The sequence below is a fragment of the Parasteatoda tepidariorum genome, chromosome 7 (assembly GCF_043381705.1).
Source record: "Parasteatoda tepidariorum isolate YZ-2023 chromosome 7, CAS_Ptep_4.0, whole genome shotgun sequence".
NCBI lineage: Eukaryota > Metazoa > Arthropoda > Arachnida > Araneae > Theridiidae > Parasteatoda > Parasteatoda tepidariorum.
Window position 1 is genome coordinate 92,429,430 of NC_092210.1, and position 19,342 is coordinate 92,448,771.

Sequence of the window (19,342 nt, forward strand, 5' to 3'; positions counted from 1 at the left end):
GAAAACGTTCGGAAAGTGTTTTCCAAGAGCCTCACCCATTTTGCCGAATGGTCATCCAATACAGTAGTGTATCTTATTATCTCGGAAAAGTGACGCAATAATTCTCTGCCAAGTCAAGCACTTCACCAAATAATATCTGTGTGTCTTCTTCATCCTCAATGCATTGCAGAGAGTAGGAAGGAAGAAATAAAATAAAAACGAGTTTTTTATTCCCATAGTCGTTTAGGCGTCTCGGAGAAATGGAGATAGTATGGGGGGGAGGGGGGCGGTGATAAAAAGCCGCATGATTAAAGAATTTTTCCCCTCTCTTCCAATTAAAGAGTGAATGTTTTTGTTAATGAGGCTATCGTGAAAAATCTCATAAGTGGACGCGGTAACCCTCTTCCTATTAATGTATTCATCACAGTATGAAGAAAAAAATATATATACCTCTAAATTAAATGATAATTGAAGTGGAACAATTAATTAAATAAAACTGGGGATCCCCAATAAGCCGCGTCATTTAAAGGCCGAAGAAAATAAATAAATGTTAACCCTGTTTTTGATGTAATATTACGCGATACGGTATTTTACGAGCACTGCTTTTGACGTACAGTGCCTGGCCCATATTATGAGACACACTCTAAGATTCCATGTAAAATTATAATTATCAGCTTTATTGCTTTTACTCGCATTTGTTTTCGCTCCTGTATCAATTAGTTAGCATTGTAATGCTATACGTTATAAATAAATACAAATAGGAAATATATATAAAAAGGCTCCTGAATAAAAACCCATTACATGCGTGTTTAAATATAAAAGTATTGTCTATAAACTCGCGCAAAGTATGAAATTATTTAAAAACTAAAGGGCGTCTGTCTAATTATTATGATATACTAATATAATGTAATATTCTTTATTCATAAATACAAATAGGAAATATATATAAAAAGGCTCCTGAATAAAAACCCATTACATGCGTGTTTAAATATAAAAGTATTGTCTATAAACTCGTGTAAAGTATGAAATTATTTAAAAACTAAAGGGCGTCTGTCTAATTATCATGATATACTAATATAGTATAATATTCTTTATTTATAAATGTATATAGTCTCATTGAACCAACTGATACATGATGAGTGAACAATTGCGCGTAAAAACAATAAAGCTGTCATCTATATAATTAAGATTTTACATAGAATCTTATAGTTATGTCTCATAATTTGGCCAGGGACTGTAAAAGCCAAAGAAAATACCTGAATGGTTAAAATAGATAAATACATTTTTTTTAAACCAAATTACCTGTTTTTGACGTAATATTACGTGATATGGTACTTTGCACGCGCTGCTTTTTGACGTAATATTACGCTCCGGCTTAGTCTTACCATTTTGTTCCCTGCAGCTTTGCTAGCACAGAAAGATAGAAAAGCATTAAAACGGGGTTTAAAAATAATCGTTGCGAGTCTTACAAAACATTTACAGATACATTTGCAGAAAACTCAGGACAGTTCGAACATTTAAGATATATTTGTATTAAACGCCTAAAACCATTGCAGGGTCCACAAGTGCAATGATAATTAAAGATACGGAGTTACCAAATACTTCTTGTTTCATTTTTCGCGGGCACCATTTTTTCTTTCTTTCTTTCGAAAACATATTTTTAAAATAAAGACAATAAAAATATTTCAAAATACTAAATTCTGAGATGTTCCATAGGATGGTACGACAGTGAAACCTCTCGGGAGCGAGGTGGGTCGTTCAAAATTGTTATCGAATGTGCATGACTTTTCACAAACGATTTTAATCAGTGTCATTTTCTGCCACTTCTGTTGGCATCAGGCAAAAGACTATGGATCTATGAATAAAATTTAGAGCCTCCAAAAATGATCCAAACTGATATAATTATGTGTAAAAATAAAATTATATAAATGATAAAGATATTTAAAATAAATAAACAGTTATGTTTATTTTTGTTTAATTTTATATTTAATTTCATAACATAAAGACTAGTTAGCTTTGAAATATGAAAAGAGTGTTTGTTTAAAATGCTTGTTTTTTCTAAAAAAAAAAAAAAAAAAAAATTCCCTCAACTTAATTTTCACCTCTAAACGTGAATCATTGCCTCACACAAATATTGTGAAAACATTTTAATCTACTTATTTGTTTTGTTAAACTTTTAGTTCTGATAATTTTTCGTGTTTCCTTATTCGACCGCATTCGATGCGGATGCTTGCCCGGTCTCTAGGAGAGGTTTTAATGGTCTCTCTCCTAAAGGTTTTCTTCAACACAATGGAAAGTGCCCTCCCAAAAAGGGTCGTCAATAGAGGTGGTCCTTCCTGGAGATTTCACTGTACAAAAATGCGTTCAAGATTTAATGAATGATATAACATTTATTATGGGTAGGGAAAAATCGCGAATACAAATACAGTGAAAAACCAAAATTGAAAGATCGTTCAAATATTACGTAAGCTAAGTTGTCTTTTGGAATTTTTTTTACATTTTTCTTTAGTATTCAAAAATATCAACCTCTGGAAGTCTTCGAAGAAAGTTCTTTTCCAAATCTGAAAATTTTCTAAGGGTAATATTTCATTCCGCTTTATGACCCATAGGAAAAATGGATCCTGGTTCGGATTAGATGGCCTCCACACACTTTTCAACTATGTTCAAGAGTAACAGTAAACAGTGCGCATGCGTTGCTTCTTTCTATTTTCACTGGCAGGCATTTTTAATGTATTTATACATAATAATAATTCAAAGTATTTCTATATTCTTTTCTATTATTAACGCATAATGACTGTCTTGAATGGTGATTTCAATATAAATAAAGAATGAAGGAAAAGTATTGTTTGTGAAACACGTGCAGAGGCAGGACATGAAAATCCAAACATCCAATTGATGACAGCAACCCATGATTTGAAATGTTTAACGGAGTCCATCCAGAAAAGAAAAAAAAGCATTTGACCCATGGCTAACCAGTGATCGTAATACACAACTTTTTTGTTGATTTTTTTTTTTTAAACTCCGCTTTCTACGATAATTTTAAAAACCATCAGTGGATTTTAACGACTTACGTAAGCATTTCTCATGCTCCTACTGACCAAAAATGAAGGACGACGTTAGCTCCCGTACGTAAGATGGAAGCAACTGCGCATGCTCACCTTTATATGGGCGTGATTTACGCTACAAAGACAAAGCACGCTGTTTATAGCTGTTAAATTCTAAACCTACATGGAATCCGGATTTGAAAAAATATATTGATGAAATTTAGAAATGAATCGTATGATCTTACAGCCATGGGTCCATTGATTAAAAAAAAATTAATTTTATTGGTTTTTGATTAACATTATGGTTGGCACTCACTTCTTAAGAAACTAGATATATTTTTGCTATTTCAAAATCACATTTATTTTTGTATACAATTGGGTACTTGCACTCCAAGAAGAAGAAGACAACCCATACCCATGCATATGACGTCAGCACCAGCTAATCATTATCAGCAATATGGAGTATTAAAGTTGAGCTAAGTCTCTCTACATAACTTAAAATATTAATTAACGTTGAGTTAATTAAATAGAGAGCCGTATAGTAAATCAAATTTGTTGAAATATTATTCTTTCTAGTCTACTTCTTTTACTTAACTTTAATTTATTATTTGTTCATGTATTTAATTGTAACTGTTATATATTTTTGTTTCGTGGCAACTTCGATGCATAATAAGTTTGTTTGTGTTCTACGTGGCTTCGTGCCTGTCTTTGTGTTATCATATAGAATTGAAAGATTATAGGCTGCGTTACTTAAGAGAATTGGTACTTGACAGGCTTGCCTTCCTCAAAGTAGAATAAAAAGAACAGTTGCTAGCGTAAGCAAATGCCACGTTTCAATAACCAATCAGGATCGAGATAGCCACACTACGTCACTTGCAGGTATCCCATTTAGTTAAAATAATCAATAGAAGTTGAATGATTTTTAAATATTATAAATAATAAGCTGCATTCTTTATCGCTGAATATCATCTATAATCTATCAAATGTTTCTACTCACAGAACCGCACGAATCGTTACTTAGCTTTAAAGAAACCCTTGTAAATGCTTGCTATGATTTTTTTAGTTATGATGATATTCCCCAACGCTGGCCTTTTACGTTTCATAATTTTTTTCACGAACGCATTTCATCAAAACTAGAGCATGCGTACTAGATGTGCGCATGCGCAACTTCTTGAAATCTTACGTACGGAAGTTAAAGTAAATTTGCGAAATCTCCCTATTATTTTTATTAAAATGCGTTAAAGCATTAGTTATATATATATATATATATATATATATATATATANNNNTACAATTCAACATTCTATATATATATATATATATTCACGTTAGGTGCTTGCGTAATATTTGAACCACCCTCACTGTAAAATACATTACCTACATTCTACGTAATGTATTAACTGCAATAATAATTTTAATAAATGATGAATACAAAAACTATTTAGGCAAAAAAAATATAAGGAGAAAGCTATAATAAGTGCAGGAGTACTTTAAATAATAATAAAAGTGGTAGGGAAATAGGGAAGAAAAAAAATGAAGGGATAAATAAATTCAAGGAAGGTAAGAAAATGCCCTTCAAGATCACTCCAAAAAAAACATTTTTCATATTCCAAATATTTTTTTTTTTAATTTAAGACACATCTAAAGAATAAAATGATTCGAATCTTAAGCGGTATAAAAATTCTTCCTTTTTTCCTCAAAAATTTTTGTGGAAAAAAATTTGCTTTAAATTGTGTTTTGAACTATTACAATATTTTCTAATGAAACAAATCTTACAGCAGAAAAAAATGCCAAAGACTCATAATATTAGCGGCTTTAGTTTATTAACCTTGTTACGTACTATCATTGATAAAATCTAAAAGAAAGGAGTATTTAAAATAATCTGAGGCTAGAATCAATGGACAACTAGTCGAGTGTTCATTTTGATACGCAGCTAAATAAGCTAAGGCGTCCTTTTAGCTCTAAATATAAACAAAAACCGGCTGTTGAAGCAGAGAGTGTCTCTTTCCTTGCTTCGGAGATCACCTTACTTATTGAAGAAAACATTCAAACAATGTGTGTTCCTGCTGAATCAGAGAGAGTTCTTTTATTATTCATTCATGAACCGTATGACCATTTTTGTAATGAAAAGTCATAGGTACAGTGCTAAAAAAAAAAAAAACGGACCTTGAATAACTTTCGATCTAATGATCCGATCTTCACGTTCTAGGACTTAATCTTAATGCTTCGAGGGGGTAACCTCAAATAGGCAGACGATATTTAAGTTACAAAATCGGAGACAAAAAGGTACTTTCTCTTCATAAACATACATTTCTTTTCCAACAGATTCCGATTTCTGACCCTAAAATATAGAGGATAGACGCAATTTGGAAAATAGGCTCCCCGTAGTTCGGTCAAGAGAGTGATCCTACGTTCGGTAGGTAAGATCAGGGTGGTCATTTTTTTTTTTTTTTTTCGCTCCGTAGACCTAAAAGCAAAACGGGGCAAATTTAAGGCTGCTTTTTAAAACTCGTTCGCCAAAGAAAATAAATGAACAAAACACAATTTTAGTGCCTCTTGAACTCGAGATAAATTTTAAATTATGTTCCATAAATACCATTTCCTTGAAAAGAATTGTTTAAATGAAAAGCCATACAGAAATGTTTAACTTTTAAGAAGTATTAAACATTTTTATATTTTCAAAAACAGGCTTTTCAAAAACAGATTTTTCAAATTCTGCGACATTTTAGAACTTTGATAAAACTTCTTAAAATAAATTATTAACTCTCCATTTTTGCACATAAAAAACAATGCGATAGATTAATTAAGACTAAAGAGCAATGCATGCTTTCATCCCAAATGCTTTTTACTGGGGGGGGGGNTTTACGGGGGGGGGGGGAATGCGTATTTTGTTATTTTGAAATTTCGTACCATTTTCATATCAGCAAAGAAGTGACTGGCTGACATTCTAACTACTAATTCTGACTCTCTAACATTCATATATATACATAAAAAAAAAAAAGAAGTAGCACATTATTTCCTAAAAACGCCAAACGGTGGAAAGGCCTTTCATGAACAGCTTTATGATAAAGGAAACGATATTAGTATGGAACAAAATAAATGAATGCTAACACTCGTTATGCATGTGGGAAAAACACAATTTTTTTTAATATAAAAAATAGCATATTGCGCATTGTTCCCTCCCTTAAAAGTTACTTCATATGGCGAAAGGGCCTTGCAGTAAACAGCCTTAAAAAAGAGCCAGAGAAAACAGCCAGAGGTAACCATATGGTATGGAATAAACTAAACAAATAGGAACGCTTATTATGTTGGAGGGAAAAAAAAACCTAGAGTTACACATTAAAAATAGCATATTGCAAAATGTTCGCTTAGTATTGCAAATGTATTGCAAAATGTTCGCAAAAGGGCCTTATGATAAACAGCCTTAAAATTAAGTGCAAGGGTTATAACAGCGAGTGGGAACAATATGGTAAAGGAGTAAACTACACTCTTATGCAACTGAAACCGGCCTCTTCCATTCGTTCAATCGCTATTCGATTGTGACTAGTTTCCTAATTCGATTGGAACATTAGATGACTATCGAAATAAAAGGGTTGTCCATCGAAGAAACTTATTTGCGAATCACGTAGGCTATATTCGCCTTACGCGTTGTCTCAACTGTGACTTATAAATTATCGTCTGCTAGAAAAGTTTCGTTCTTATTATAGATATTTGTGTCTGTTATCTAAAATATTGCTCTTTAAATATTTCAAAATATTAACAACATTTTTTTAAAAATTAGAATTGAATGATTTGTTTAATTTAGAAAAATTATTTCAAACGAATTCGGATACCACGATGAAGAGTTATCATTTTTTTTTTTAAAGATTCTCCCTTATTAAATAATTTAAACTCGTATGATTGTATATTTTAAATTTTTAAAACAGGATAACAGTACTTTTTACAGTCATCAGGGATTGGTAATTTTCAATCTTTTGCACAATTTCAAAATACTTATGTATAAAAAAAATTTCAGTCTGTATCAAGAACTCTAATGAGATAATGTAATTGCTACTACCTTGTGAAAAAGATAATTAATAAAATATTGGTAATTTACTTTTAGTAGTAGCAAATAAAAAAACATGAATTAAGCTACTCCTAATGAAGATCGAATCATCGTTTTGGATCCTGAAATCGCTTTAAAAATGCTAATAAGTAATTCGAAATATTTGCATCTCTAAACTAAAAATGAATGTACCATTATTTAATGAGCGTATTATTTATATAAAATTGTTGTAGTTTATTTACGTCGCCTATTGTATACTAGAGAAACACATTGGGCTATTGGCGACGGTCTGGGAAACATCCCTGAGGATGATCTGAAGACATACCATCACAATTTTGATCCTCTTCAGAGGGGTACTTCATGGTAGAACAGTTTAACGAGGACCCATACCGCACACCCCTGTCCATTCGTAGACTGATCCAAGTGGTCACCCACCCGCACATTGACCGCAGTCAGTGATGCTTGACTTCGGTATTCTAAAGGGAACCGTGTCTTAACTATCAGTCGAGTGCAGGACAATATAAAATTGTAACGGAGTGTTAGTAACACATAACCAAGTTTTAATTTTATTCGGGTTGCTCTCCATACGGAGGACATCTGCCTAAGTATTGATCAGAAATAGTTCTATCGAACTAACTTTTGAAGCTATCGTGCTGTCACGTGACAAAAAAAAAAACGTTCTAAATGTTTCAGTTGCGTCAAGCAACGAACATTTTTTCGAATAAATCGAGAGGAAATCACTAGTTCAACCGAATTTTGTTTCAGTTGCATAATGGCTACTAAACGAAAGGGAACACTTATTATGAGGGAAAAAAAACTCAGCCTATACATTTAAAATAGCATATTGCATTCTGTTCTTTTAAAAGCGTTACTACTTATGGCGAAAGAGCCTAACGATAAACAGCCTTAAAATAAAGTGCAAAAGGAAACAGCCAGCTGGAGCAATATGGTATGGAGCAAATAAAAAGAACTGGAACACATATTACATATATATATATCAAATCAAGACTATTTTATATGAAGATTTGCTCTAATGATCGACGCATAATGATTTGTTTTTATTTTGAAATTGCTACCAAATTTATCTAGAAACAATATTTGGGCCAAAGGGAAGTAAGGTTTAACCACTTAACTAGATATCAAAATTCCACAAAAGGTTTTTAGGAAACATCTGGTACTCATTTGGCGACCTTAAGCGAAAAAAATCCCCCTAACTACAATTCAACGATCCATATAAGATTTTTAAAACGTATCTGGCGCTCAATCGGTGATCTGGGTTGTGAAACGAAGCAAGGCCTCACTACAATTCAACATTCCACATAAGACTTTTTTTAACCCCTTAACGATTGGTTAATTTTCTAGAAAACGGTCATAAAAGTGCCTATTTTGCAAAATACACGGATTTGATTAGTGCTGACATCCAGTTTAAAATAAACTATCTACAATGACCTTAAAAATATCTTGGAACTGCCATCTGGTGTGTAAAATGAGAAATAAAATGTTTTCCGGGCAAAAGAAATGAATTAGTTTTATTCTTATTGGTGCGTTACTACTGAACACTCCAGCACGGAAATTTCACGGGAGCGAGAAATAGAGGGCGAAACTTCACCCCGCCATTTTCACGGAAGCGAGAAGGAAGGGGTTAAAGACCTCATCTCCGGTGATCTTGATAGTTAAACGAAACAAAAAAAAAGAACAAAACAAAAAAGAGGGGGATACCTGTGAGGAAAGCAAGGTGGAAAGAATGGCTTCACGTACCCCAGGTTCAGGGCAGTCCTGTATACTTCCAGCAATATAATTCATATCCCTGGACGGAACACTCCCGTTGTAACACAGATGGATGTTCTCAGTGAACCTGTGTTCCACCTCGGCCATCGAGAAAACACAGATAGCCGATCTCCCCGAACTTCGAGCCGTGTGATCCCTGCTGGCGGCAAACACTCCCACCAGAACATCTCCTTCTTCGGTCTTCACCAAGTGGGCATCCTGCAGCAGGTTGTAGTCTCTGCCGTCTGAACCCAAGCACTGCAAGGTCGTCTCCACGTACGAATCGTAAGCCGCGTCTGTCACGCACACCCTCGCCAGTCTGGAGATGTATCCCCACTCCTCTAAGGAACGCAGGTGAGAACGTCGTTGCAACGTGGCGAAGTACACATAGTCTCCCGAATGGAAACCGTACACGTAATCCACCAGATAATAATCTCTGAGTTGCGAGCTGATGTCGACACGCGAAATGGCTAAGAAAGACTTTTCGATCACAGCGAATAGTTTTTTACCAACCTCCAAACTCCTGCTGCAGATGGCAGGCACCATGTCCCGGTAGGGTCCCAGGCGGCTGTTCGTCGTGGCGACGTACAGCACGTTAGACGGGTTGCCCATATAGCGCGCAGGACCCACGAAGGCCACGGTTGTACTGGTTTCGTCGTTGGCGGCGACGGGCAGAGGTACCATCGTTTCGGCGTCCGATATGTCATCTAAGCTATGACGCCTACAAGCACCCTGGTACACACTACCGCACACAACAAGTCTCCTGGAATTTTCATCTATCACTAAGAGTTTGTTGACGTTGTCCACCCCCGCCAGGTTCTGTTCGGAGGAGCAGGTGCCTGGAAAGCAGTTGATGTCGTCGTCCACCGGACCGGTCAGCACCGAGTGTTCCAGACGTAGGTTGGAGTCGAACTGAAAGAGCCTGTTGGTGGCACCGACGTAGACTCTACCGGTGACTGGGTCTACGGCCATGTGTTGAAACAGGATTGTTTCGTTGGGGGTGTTGTAGGATGCCGCCGCCGCCACAACCATGGGCAGTATTGAACACAGGATGAACCATGGGATTGTTCTCCACCAACCGTTAGATAAGGTTAGGCGGAGAGGAAACACCTCCATTTCTTCTCAGCCTTGGCCTTTCAACCTTGAAATCATATCAGTGTTGACCTATAAAAAGAAGAAAAAAACACCATTCAATATAAGCCCTTGTTATAACTATGCTTGTTATTTAACTTTATATACATATACTTTATATATATACTTTACATATAGACTTTATATATTTCTTCATATATACTTTATGTACATACTATATATGGTATAAAGTATATATATATGATCGTGCGTAGCACTCGGTGGAGTAGGAAGGTATGAAATTACCACAGGACAATTCAGGCCAATTGCCACAGGAAATGATAAACTGCCTTACTTCAACCATGAAATCACGCTGCAGGGCCTGTAAAAAGTATTAAGCCATTTTTTTTTCTGTGTTTATTCTGCAACCGTTGTTTCATACCTTCCGACTCCAACAAGTGTTACGCATGATCATGCGTGTGTATTACAATTGTTGATTGGTTATTTGTTTTGTATTGTATCATTGTATGTACATTTCATCAAAATCGTTCAGTATATATATATATATATATATNATATATATATATATTGCAAATGACTAACTTATTTTATTTTTAGAAGACCTCAAACGATAAACACACAATTTAAAAAAAAAAAAGACATGCGAAGTACATTTTAGCGGGTATAGAAGTTCATTATGAAAGAAGTGAAACGGATTTTCGGGGAGTTTATTTGGAAAATAATGCAGCGTGCGTTTTATTTTCAGTAAAATGTCATTTATTTATTTTACAAACTACTTGTAAAGAGCCGTTGTAGCTCAGGGGATAGAACGCTCGCCTCCCAATGAGGTGAACTGGGTTTGAATCCCAGCCGATACGAATTCCGCCCCCGGCAGCACCACAGTAAAATATCCTCAGTGGTAGACGGATCATAGTACCCTTGATGTCAGGTTAACCGTGGGAGGTTTACGTGATTTTCCTCACCATGTAACTAAAATGCGGGTTAGTTCCATCAGAAAGTTCTCCACAAAGGCAAATTTCTCCCTAAACTTAATCCAGGAGTTCCTTTGTCTTCTGGATTGGATTTAAAATAGCAAGGCTACGTAGATGAAGTCGTAAACTGGATTGCTTGTTCAACGCCATATAAAAACTACTTGTAAAACGTAGTTTTCAAAAATTTCCTTTTATTATTTTTCTTCTTTTTGGTTTTGTTAATTCGATTTTATCGAAACGAAGGGAGACATTTGGGCAGGATATAAATTAGCAATAAACTACAAAATATATTTCGAAATATTTAAAAAAAAAATGATTTCTAATACTAAAAAATATATATGTATTTTTTTAAAAAAATACCTCTAAATATTTTTAGATATTTAAAGAATATTTCTAGACATTTATAACTATTCCTAGGTATTTTAAAAGATATTTTAAATATATTTAAAGAGAAATATTTAGAAAATAAGAATCCTGACATAATTTCAACCCAAATGAAACTTTTAGTACATTTCAGAAATATTGTATTCATAAATTAACTTGAATAATAAAATTCATAAAATACTATACTTATAAATTACAATTAAGTTATGTTATCTTCTGAAATGCAATGTTAGAGAAGGCAATTCACAAAATCTGATTCCTTCCAGAAAGTTTCTTTTAATATCTTCAAAGTATACGTTTTTTAAAGAGGAATTAATGAATATTTTATGTGGAATCAATTCGATCCCAGTATTAACAGCACAGATTCTTTTTTCTGCGTTAATATTTATTTATTTTTTTTATGACTGTTAATTATTTATAACAATGCTCTGAACTAAAGTTAACAAGCCTCTCACAGTTACATAATTTTCCTTTTCATACTGTGCAACAACAAAAATTAATTACTTTGTTTCAGATATAAAAAAAAAGAGTTATAAATTTTTATTTTAGCGATCCGTAGAATTTGCTGAATATCAGATCTCAACTTATTGATGTTGGTGGTTGTGTATTGTTAATGCAAAGTCATTTAATCACTTCCCCTACTTATTATTTTAAAGATAAAAAATTTAAAAAATCAGCATATATTTTTGTTATTAATAAATGCAAGGAACTAAAATAAAACATAATGCATAAGTTTCAAATTGAAATTTGAATTCTTTTTTTTTAATGGGTAAGAAATATTAAATTTAAAATCAGTTTACTATCTCGGACCAATGAAATAAGTTAAATATGAGTCCTTGTAGGATAAAAGAAGGGACAACACAAAGTGATACTTTTCAAACGTCAGTGAAGGAATACGCCTCTTATTGATAAGTCAATTCATCAACCATCACACAAAACACGTTGTGCAGTTTCAACATCAAAACTCCCACTCACAGCAGATTATGTTTTTTTTTTCTTTGTTTTTTTTTTGCTTCCGTCCGAGTAAAAACGTAATAAAACAAAATGTACTCACAGATTCTGCTAAGCCCGAGTTTTCTCGGGATGATATATATTTCCAATATATGCGTGCCCGAGTTAACTCGGCATCATCAGGGAAGAGGTTAATGAATGCTCTAGGGATTACCAAATACGATAAAAGAAGAAAGAAATTGTATTTTAAGATTCAGCGCTATATACAGAATTCCCAACAAGGTGTTGTTGTTGTTCATTTACGTCTCACTAGAGCTGCAGAATGGGCTTTTGGCAACGGTCTGGAAAACATCCCCGAGGACGATTCGAAGACATTCCATCACAATTTTGATCCTCTGCAGAGGGGATGGCACCCCCGCTTCGGTAGCCCAACGACCTGCACGCGAAGTCGGGTACTTTACTGTAGAACAATTTAGCAATGACCCATACCGCGCACCCTCGTACTCTACGCAGACTGATCCAAGTGGTCAACCACCCACACACTGACGATATGATCAGCTCACCATACCTCATAGAACAGAGAAGGCCTCAGCACGGCTTACCATAAACAAGACATTTTGATCATTTAGAAGTCCAAACGCAATAACATCTACCTAGTAGCCCGAACGTAGTGACATCTTTAGAGAAAAGTAAGGAGGTACGAAATTCCTGTTTAATTGTTAAATTTGGGTTGAACATTAAAAATAAGCATATTTTAAGCACTCATTTCGAGCTGCGTCAATATAAAACATTGACAATATGTAAAAATAAACGGTGTTAAGAACTAAGTCTGACGAGGGAAAAAGGAAAGGCAAAATCAATGAATATCTTGGGATCACGTATATTACAAACGAAAAAAATCTTCGGGGGGTGATTTCTTGAAAGGAAGACTCTCGCTACTACAATATTCGATACACTCTATTACAATAATGTTCCCGACGAACTTGTATATGAATTAATGCTATCCACCTCTCAATATGGCAATAAACCCTGTAAAACGATTTTTTTTCCTTCAAATTTCAAACTTATTTTCTCCATTTATTCAAAAAAATGCAAAAAAATCTTATTTCATCATATTTTGCCCTTTTTTCCGGTCTTTTCTGACAAGAGAAGACTCACTGCTAATTATCTTATAACTTTTCACCACAGTGAATGGCTTTTGTATTCAGATTTCAATACGCCATCCTTGATGTACATTGACCACCCCCAAAACTGTTCCATTCTTAGAATTGCCTCCCTTATCTCCTAAGAAGTCACAGATGTAACATTCCTTTCTGATTTCATACTTGACCATAATTACCACTCTGCAAACTAAATTTTTATATATTATATAAATAGATTTATAGTTAATACATCTATAACATTAAAGTTTTAAAAAAAAATCTTATTGAGTTCCTAAAGTACGTAGGCCCTCGATATAATAATATATACCTCTACAACAGTATATTTATTGGGTACGCAAAATAATTGTTGTAGCGAGGTTTTACGGTAATTCAGGGCCGGATAAAGCGTACGCGGGGCCCTAGGGCCATTCAAATTTTCGGGGCCCTTCGATTAAGTAGTTTTTCTCGTATATTTTTTATTTATTCAAAGTATTTATGATATCTTTTCATTTAAGAAAGTATATTTAAAATAAAAGTAAATAATAATAAATTAAATTTTACTTTATTTTGTTAAATTAGAACTAAAAAATAATCATAACATTTTGAAAAAATTTTAATATATATTTGAAATTGATTTTATTTTTTTTTAAAAAAATCATTGTTTTTCTTAATTTTTTTAAATTCATTTTCAAAAAATCCATTTTAAGGGGGGGCCTAGTCTGGCCTACTGGGTAATCCGGCACTGCTTTCATATTTATTTTATAAATAGCGACAAATAATTTGACCATGCATGCTGTCCACATAAGCTCCTTTTAGAGCAAAGTCACTTATTTTGTTCCATGAAAATCGTTTTCAATCGGAACAAAAAGTTTCCTAGAATTCGTCCACTTCATTCGCTGATTGGAACAACTCCAGTTTCAATCTCTTCTATTATCAGAGTACCATCTGTATAACGGAAGACATTCTCTTCTAAACAAGTACTCCCTTTTAAAACAAAACCGAGACGTTAAAGGGGAAAAAATACCCTTATTTACCGAATAAAGGAACACAATTTCCACGAATTTGCTGACTGAAGCCTGAAAGTTCTGTAGATAGAACGTAGTTTTCTGCTAATGTTATCGCATCCAATCGCGGAGCACCACCCGAAACCTTGTTCCACCCCTTAGATTTTTCTATTATCGAATACTCTCAGTTCTTTGGGTCCTTTTACTGTGTAATAAATCGCGCCTAATGTCCAATAACTGTTCTCTTGATTAGGCAGCCACCCATCAAAATGAAAACAAAAAAAAGGGGGTGCATCTCTCGGGATCGAACACTTAGTTCGAAGCACTGATCTGCTTTGTTCGCGGAAGGCGGCCTGATAATGGATGACTGATAAATCATAGGATAGCAGCGAAGAATGTCAGGATACAGTATCTGATATTTTGTACTCACTAGTCAGGGTGCACTGTCCAATTTTCAAAGCCTCTTAAGCACTATTTTAAGTACTTAATAATAAAAAAAGAAGTAATATAAAAAAAAAGTCCACAAAGAAAATATTTATTTTAGTTACTTTTTATTAAATAATTACAACTCCCACATAAAACTAAAATTTATTAATTAAGTTTAATGAATGAATTAATACTTGAAAAAAACTATATTAACATCGAAAAAAAATGTATTTGAACTTGAATGCATGCATAAAAAGTATTTTATTAACATTTGAGCAAGATAATAGGGCAGAGTGTGAAAAAAGAAAATCATGATTAGGATATGCACATTAAGAAAAACATTTTCTTCCTATTGATAAAAATTCCTCATCTATGTGTACATAAGAATAACAACAAGCCAAAACTTTTTCAGGTTTTACAAAACTACAGAATTATGTTAAAATGACTAGTTTTTCATTTTTATCACCTCTCCTACGATGGTAAATATTTATTGACAATTCAGGTGCAACAAAGAATTCAAAAGTCTCTAGGACCACTCAAATGTGTCTCAGACCATCATAAAATAATCACACTAAACAAAACAATCGAATGCAGTAGAAATAGTACGCTTTTTTATTCATTTTGATTTTTAGTTCCCTGTTTTGCACTTAATTCATCAGAATTGTGAACCGTTATTATTCACTTAAACTACTTCTGACACAGGAAAAAATGTACGGATATATTTTAGTGACTGTTGTTTGGGTCCAGTGCCAAAATTTTCTTAATTTCTACCCCAGTTACAGGATTAAAAAATTATGAAAGAGTTATCCTGCGTTATCGATACACTGTAAGAAGAAAAATAATAATTACCAAAATTATGTCAAAAAATTATAAGCCATCTTTTGCTTTAAACTCAATATTCACCCCATAAATACATAAGTTACTGCACTCAGTCATAACTAGGATTCGAACAGGAAGTCACTATGCATAAAGTGCTTTAAAATAAAAAATATGTGGGAAAACTGGTCATTAGATAAAACTCTTTATTGATCCAGATTACTTTCTCCTCGTGATTTGTACAGGCCAAATTATTAAATACACTCTAAGATTCTATGTGAAATCTTAATTATATATAGGTGATACTCTACAGCTTTATTGTTTTTACGAGAGTGTTTGCACTTGCTTACGATCAAATGGTTAACATTGTAATGCAATACGTTAAAAATAAATACAAGTAGGAAGTATATAAAAAAAAACTCATGACATGCATGCTTAAATATAAAAGTATTGCATCTAAACTCGTGCAAAACGTGTCATTACTACAGCGCGTTCAATAATTTGTTCTAATTATTATAATACACTTTTATAATACCTGATATAATAAATATTCTATAATTAAATAATATACCATTTAATGTATCCACTCGTCGAATTTATATTATAATATCGTCTCATTTTACCCATTGATACACTAACGTAAACAAGTGCAAACCGGTTTCAGTCGCGTAAAATCCTGCATAGTATCACCTGATAATTAAGATTTTATACAGCGTCTAATAATTTGACCAGGGACTGTAAATTTATCATCAAGATCACAATACCATTTCGAACTTTTTGTCACCGAATACGTTCCCGCATTCTTTCAGAGGTAAACATTTTGAGCAAAATAAAAAAGAATAATAATGAAGTTTAAAAATTTCTTATCACGCTTATAAATTAAGATTGATGGTTTGTCTACGGTAAGAACTCCCCTGGCCACAAAGTCTGCTACTATGGAAACTGGAATAGCGCATTTCAGCAAGGGTAGCCTCTCTTCACTCTAGGGCTAACACTGTAAGATTCCCTTTCTCTCGCCGACCCGAGTAAAAACTGTTCTAAACATCGTTACTTGAAATAGTTATACCTCGTTACCATAGTCACTGTTATAGACGAATGACTAGGGAAGTTATTTACATAGACAAACTATAACTTTTACTTTGTTTACATTAGAAACTGGTAACGGAATTTCGATTCGAGGTAAATATATTACTCACACCATTAAAAAAAATATTTGTAACTCGTATTAGCAACCAACACAGAACTCTAGTTGAAATTTGGGCACTCTAGCTAATCATAAAGTGGTCGGAATTTCGACTGAAAGATTTCCCGCACAAAAGCGAGAAAATAAAAATGATAAACTATATCTGATAAGAAAAGTATCAGGTTTTTGCGACTGATACTCAGTTGAGCAGTTTGTGACTGTCAGTTAATATAGGTCTAAATGAACGAATCCATCAATCATTCGACATCGGTAAAACACGTCTTTTGATATCAATTTGCGACTGATACCAAATTTGATGACGACTGATACTGTAACTGATCCGAAAAAACCCTAACAGGACTAAATTAATTTCGACTGATGCTGTAACTGATCCGAAAAAAAATCTAAAACAAATTGATGTTGATCGATAGTGTAACTTAGTGTTTCCCAAAATGTGGTACGCGTACCCCCAGGGGTACGGGAACAGTTTAGAAGAGGCATGCGTTCTTATGCGAAATATCTTGCAACAAACGAAAATTGCAAAAAATTTTATTCAAAAACAGAGGTAGACATGAAAATTTACGATTACGTATTTTTCCAATTGGTTAACAGTGTTCCATTGTTAACAGTTAATATTGAGTGGTGTCAACAGCCAGTTTTGATTTTTAACGTTTGTGCAATTTTTTTTATAGTAAAAAGTACATTCATTTTGTTATCAGTGGTACACAGCGTTACGAAAAATTTAGAAGGGGTGCACCAAAGTCATAAGTTTGGGAAACACTGGTGTAACTGATCCGAAAAAAATTAACTATATTGATTTCGACTAATACTGTAACTCAGTGTTCCCCAATCCTTTTATCACCGCGGACCTGTCAACGTTTGATAATTTTACCTAGCCCCGCTGGGGAGGGGGGGGGAATTTATTGTTTATATTTTAGATTATTTTGATTTATTAATTTTAATTTAATTGCATTTAAACATGCCTTCAGAATAAAGTACACGACGACTCATACTGAAACTGATCCGGAAAGAAAAAAAACTACTTATACTACTGTACACTACACCCAATGACTATAAGAACAGAAGGAACTTACCTCTACTCTTCAGCTCTTGTAGTCCTTAACATCGATAGTCACTCACAAACGACAGACTCTCAGCAGAAGAGATCAGCTGAAATAAAATAAAAAAAACATTAGAACTGTAATAACACACTTCAGTCAAAAGAAATGTTGGGAGAGGGGGGGGGAGTAGACCACAAAACAGAACGCCTTTTGAAATTGGACAAGTAAGGAACCAACAGGGGACGGACCCCACGTTAATTAGGCATTAGCGGGATTCCGTGAGCCCCGCGGTTTAGGCTAGGGTCAAAAATCTCTGTAGTTTATGGCAGAGAGACGCCCCCCGCTGTTCGAAAAAAAAGAAAATGTTTCTCCTTTTTCTAAACATGCCCACTGGGAACTAAAATATTCCCTCGTCGAATTTTTTTTTTTTTCTCAATGTCATTCATAGCTGTGATTTTACATTTGCAAAAAAAAAAAGTCAATTTTCTTCGACAGGGTGCGTAGCCAAATCCTTTAATAAAAATAAGCACCTTTCAAGTACTTTTTTAAGCACTCAAAAAAATATTTTTAAGCACAATATACATTAACAAAATGCAAAATAATTTTCAAAGACATGATCGTGATAAAATGATTAGTTTGTGACAAAGAACTCTTTTTCTTGATTATATTATCCATTATAAAATTTTTCGTTTCGATTTCAGAAGGTGGAAAGTGAAGCTTGAGTATCATGCGGCAGATGAGAGAGCAATTATCTCACTTCACTAGAAGCACATGGGGGGCCCGCAAGTATACAAATGATGGGCGCTTTCATACGCAACGGACCGACACTATGCCGAAATGAATTGTAAAAACGTTGAATAGAAAAATGTAAAAATTACGCTTTTACATAATACGTGGGGGAAATTGAGATGGTAAAGAAAAAAAAAAATCTCATTTTGAAAAAGGGAAAATGAAGCACTTTTTAAAAACACCCCATGAAAAAAAAAACACCTTTAAGGACTTTTAAAAAACGAAAATCAAAAATTAGCACTTTTTAAAAACGATAAGCACCATTTTCAGCAGTGATCTCTTGAAATCTCAGTCACACTAATTGCCACCCACACATAACGAGAAAAATAAATTGATTTTGGAATGATTGCATCTGCTGATGAATGAGACAAAATTGTTCTGCCACCGAATTTTTTTTATTCAATACGGACACCATTATTAGTTTTAAAATTTTTTTTTAAATAGGTATGTGTGTTGACGATATGAAATGGTTGAGGGGATCAAGGGGGTGGACGGGAAAGGGGATGAGGAGATAAAATAAGCCGATTGTCCGGTGGCAAAGGTTGAATTCGAAAACAGCTCCCAGCCGTCTTGAAGCCATTTATTAAAGCTAAGCCCCCTTCATGATGCGAGCCCCTCTGATCGTGAGATGCTTTCCCAAAGGGGTTGAGAGAGTGTTCGATTATCGTCCTCCCCCCCTCCCCCCTTT

The 19,342-nt window shown here is 34.1% G+C and overlaps 1 protein-coding gene across 8 annotated transcripts in view; it reads right to left on the reverse strand.

The window, feature by feature from the left end:
- Positions 1–19,342, reverse strand: part of LOC107443911 (plexin-B) — a 193,497-nt gene that overhangs the window by 77,063 nt on the left and 97,092 nt on the right. For 5 of the 8 annotated variants that reach the window (XM_071182958.1, XM_043047550.2, XM_043047548.2 and 2 more), the window contains 2 exons: positions 17,899–17,974; positions 8,788–9,999 (listed from right to left, as the gene is read on the reverse strand). In XM_071182958.1, the coding sequence (XP_071039059.1) occupies positions 8,788–9,951 (1,164 nt within the window). In that variant the 5' untranslated portion in view covers positions 9,952–9,999; positions 17,899–17,974. The remainder of the gene's footprint in view (positions 1–8,787; positions 10,000–17,898; positions 17,975–19,342) is intronic. The other 3 variants (XM_071182957.1, XM_043047552.2, XM_043047551.2) reach the window with 1 other exon arrangement.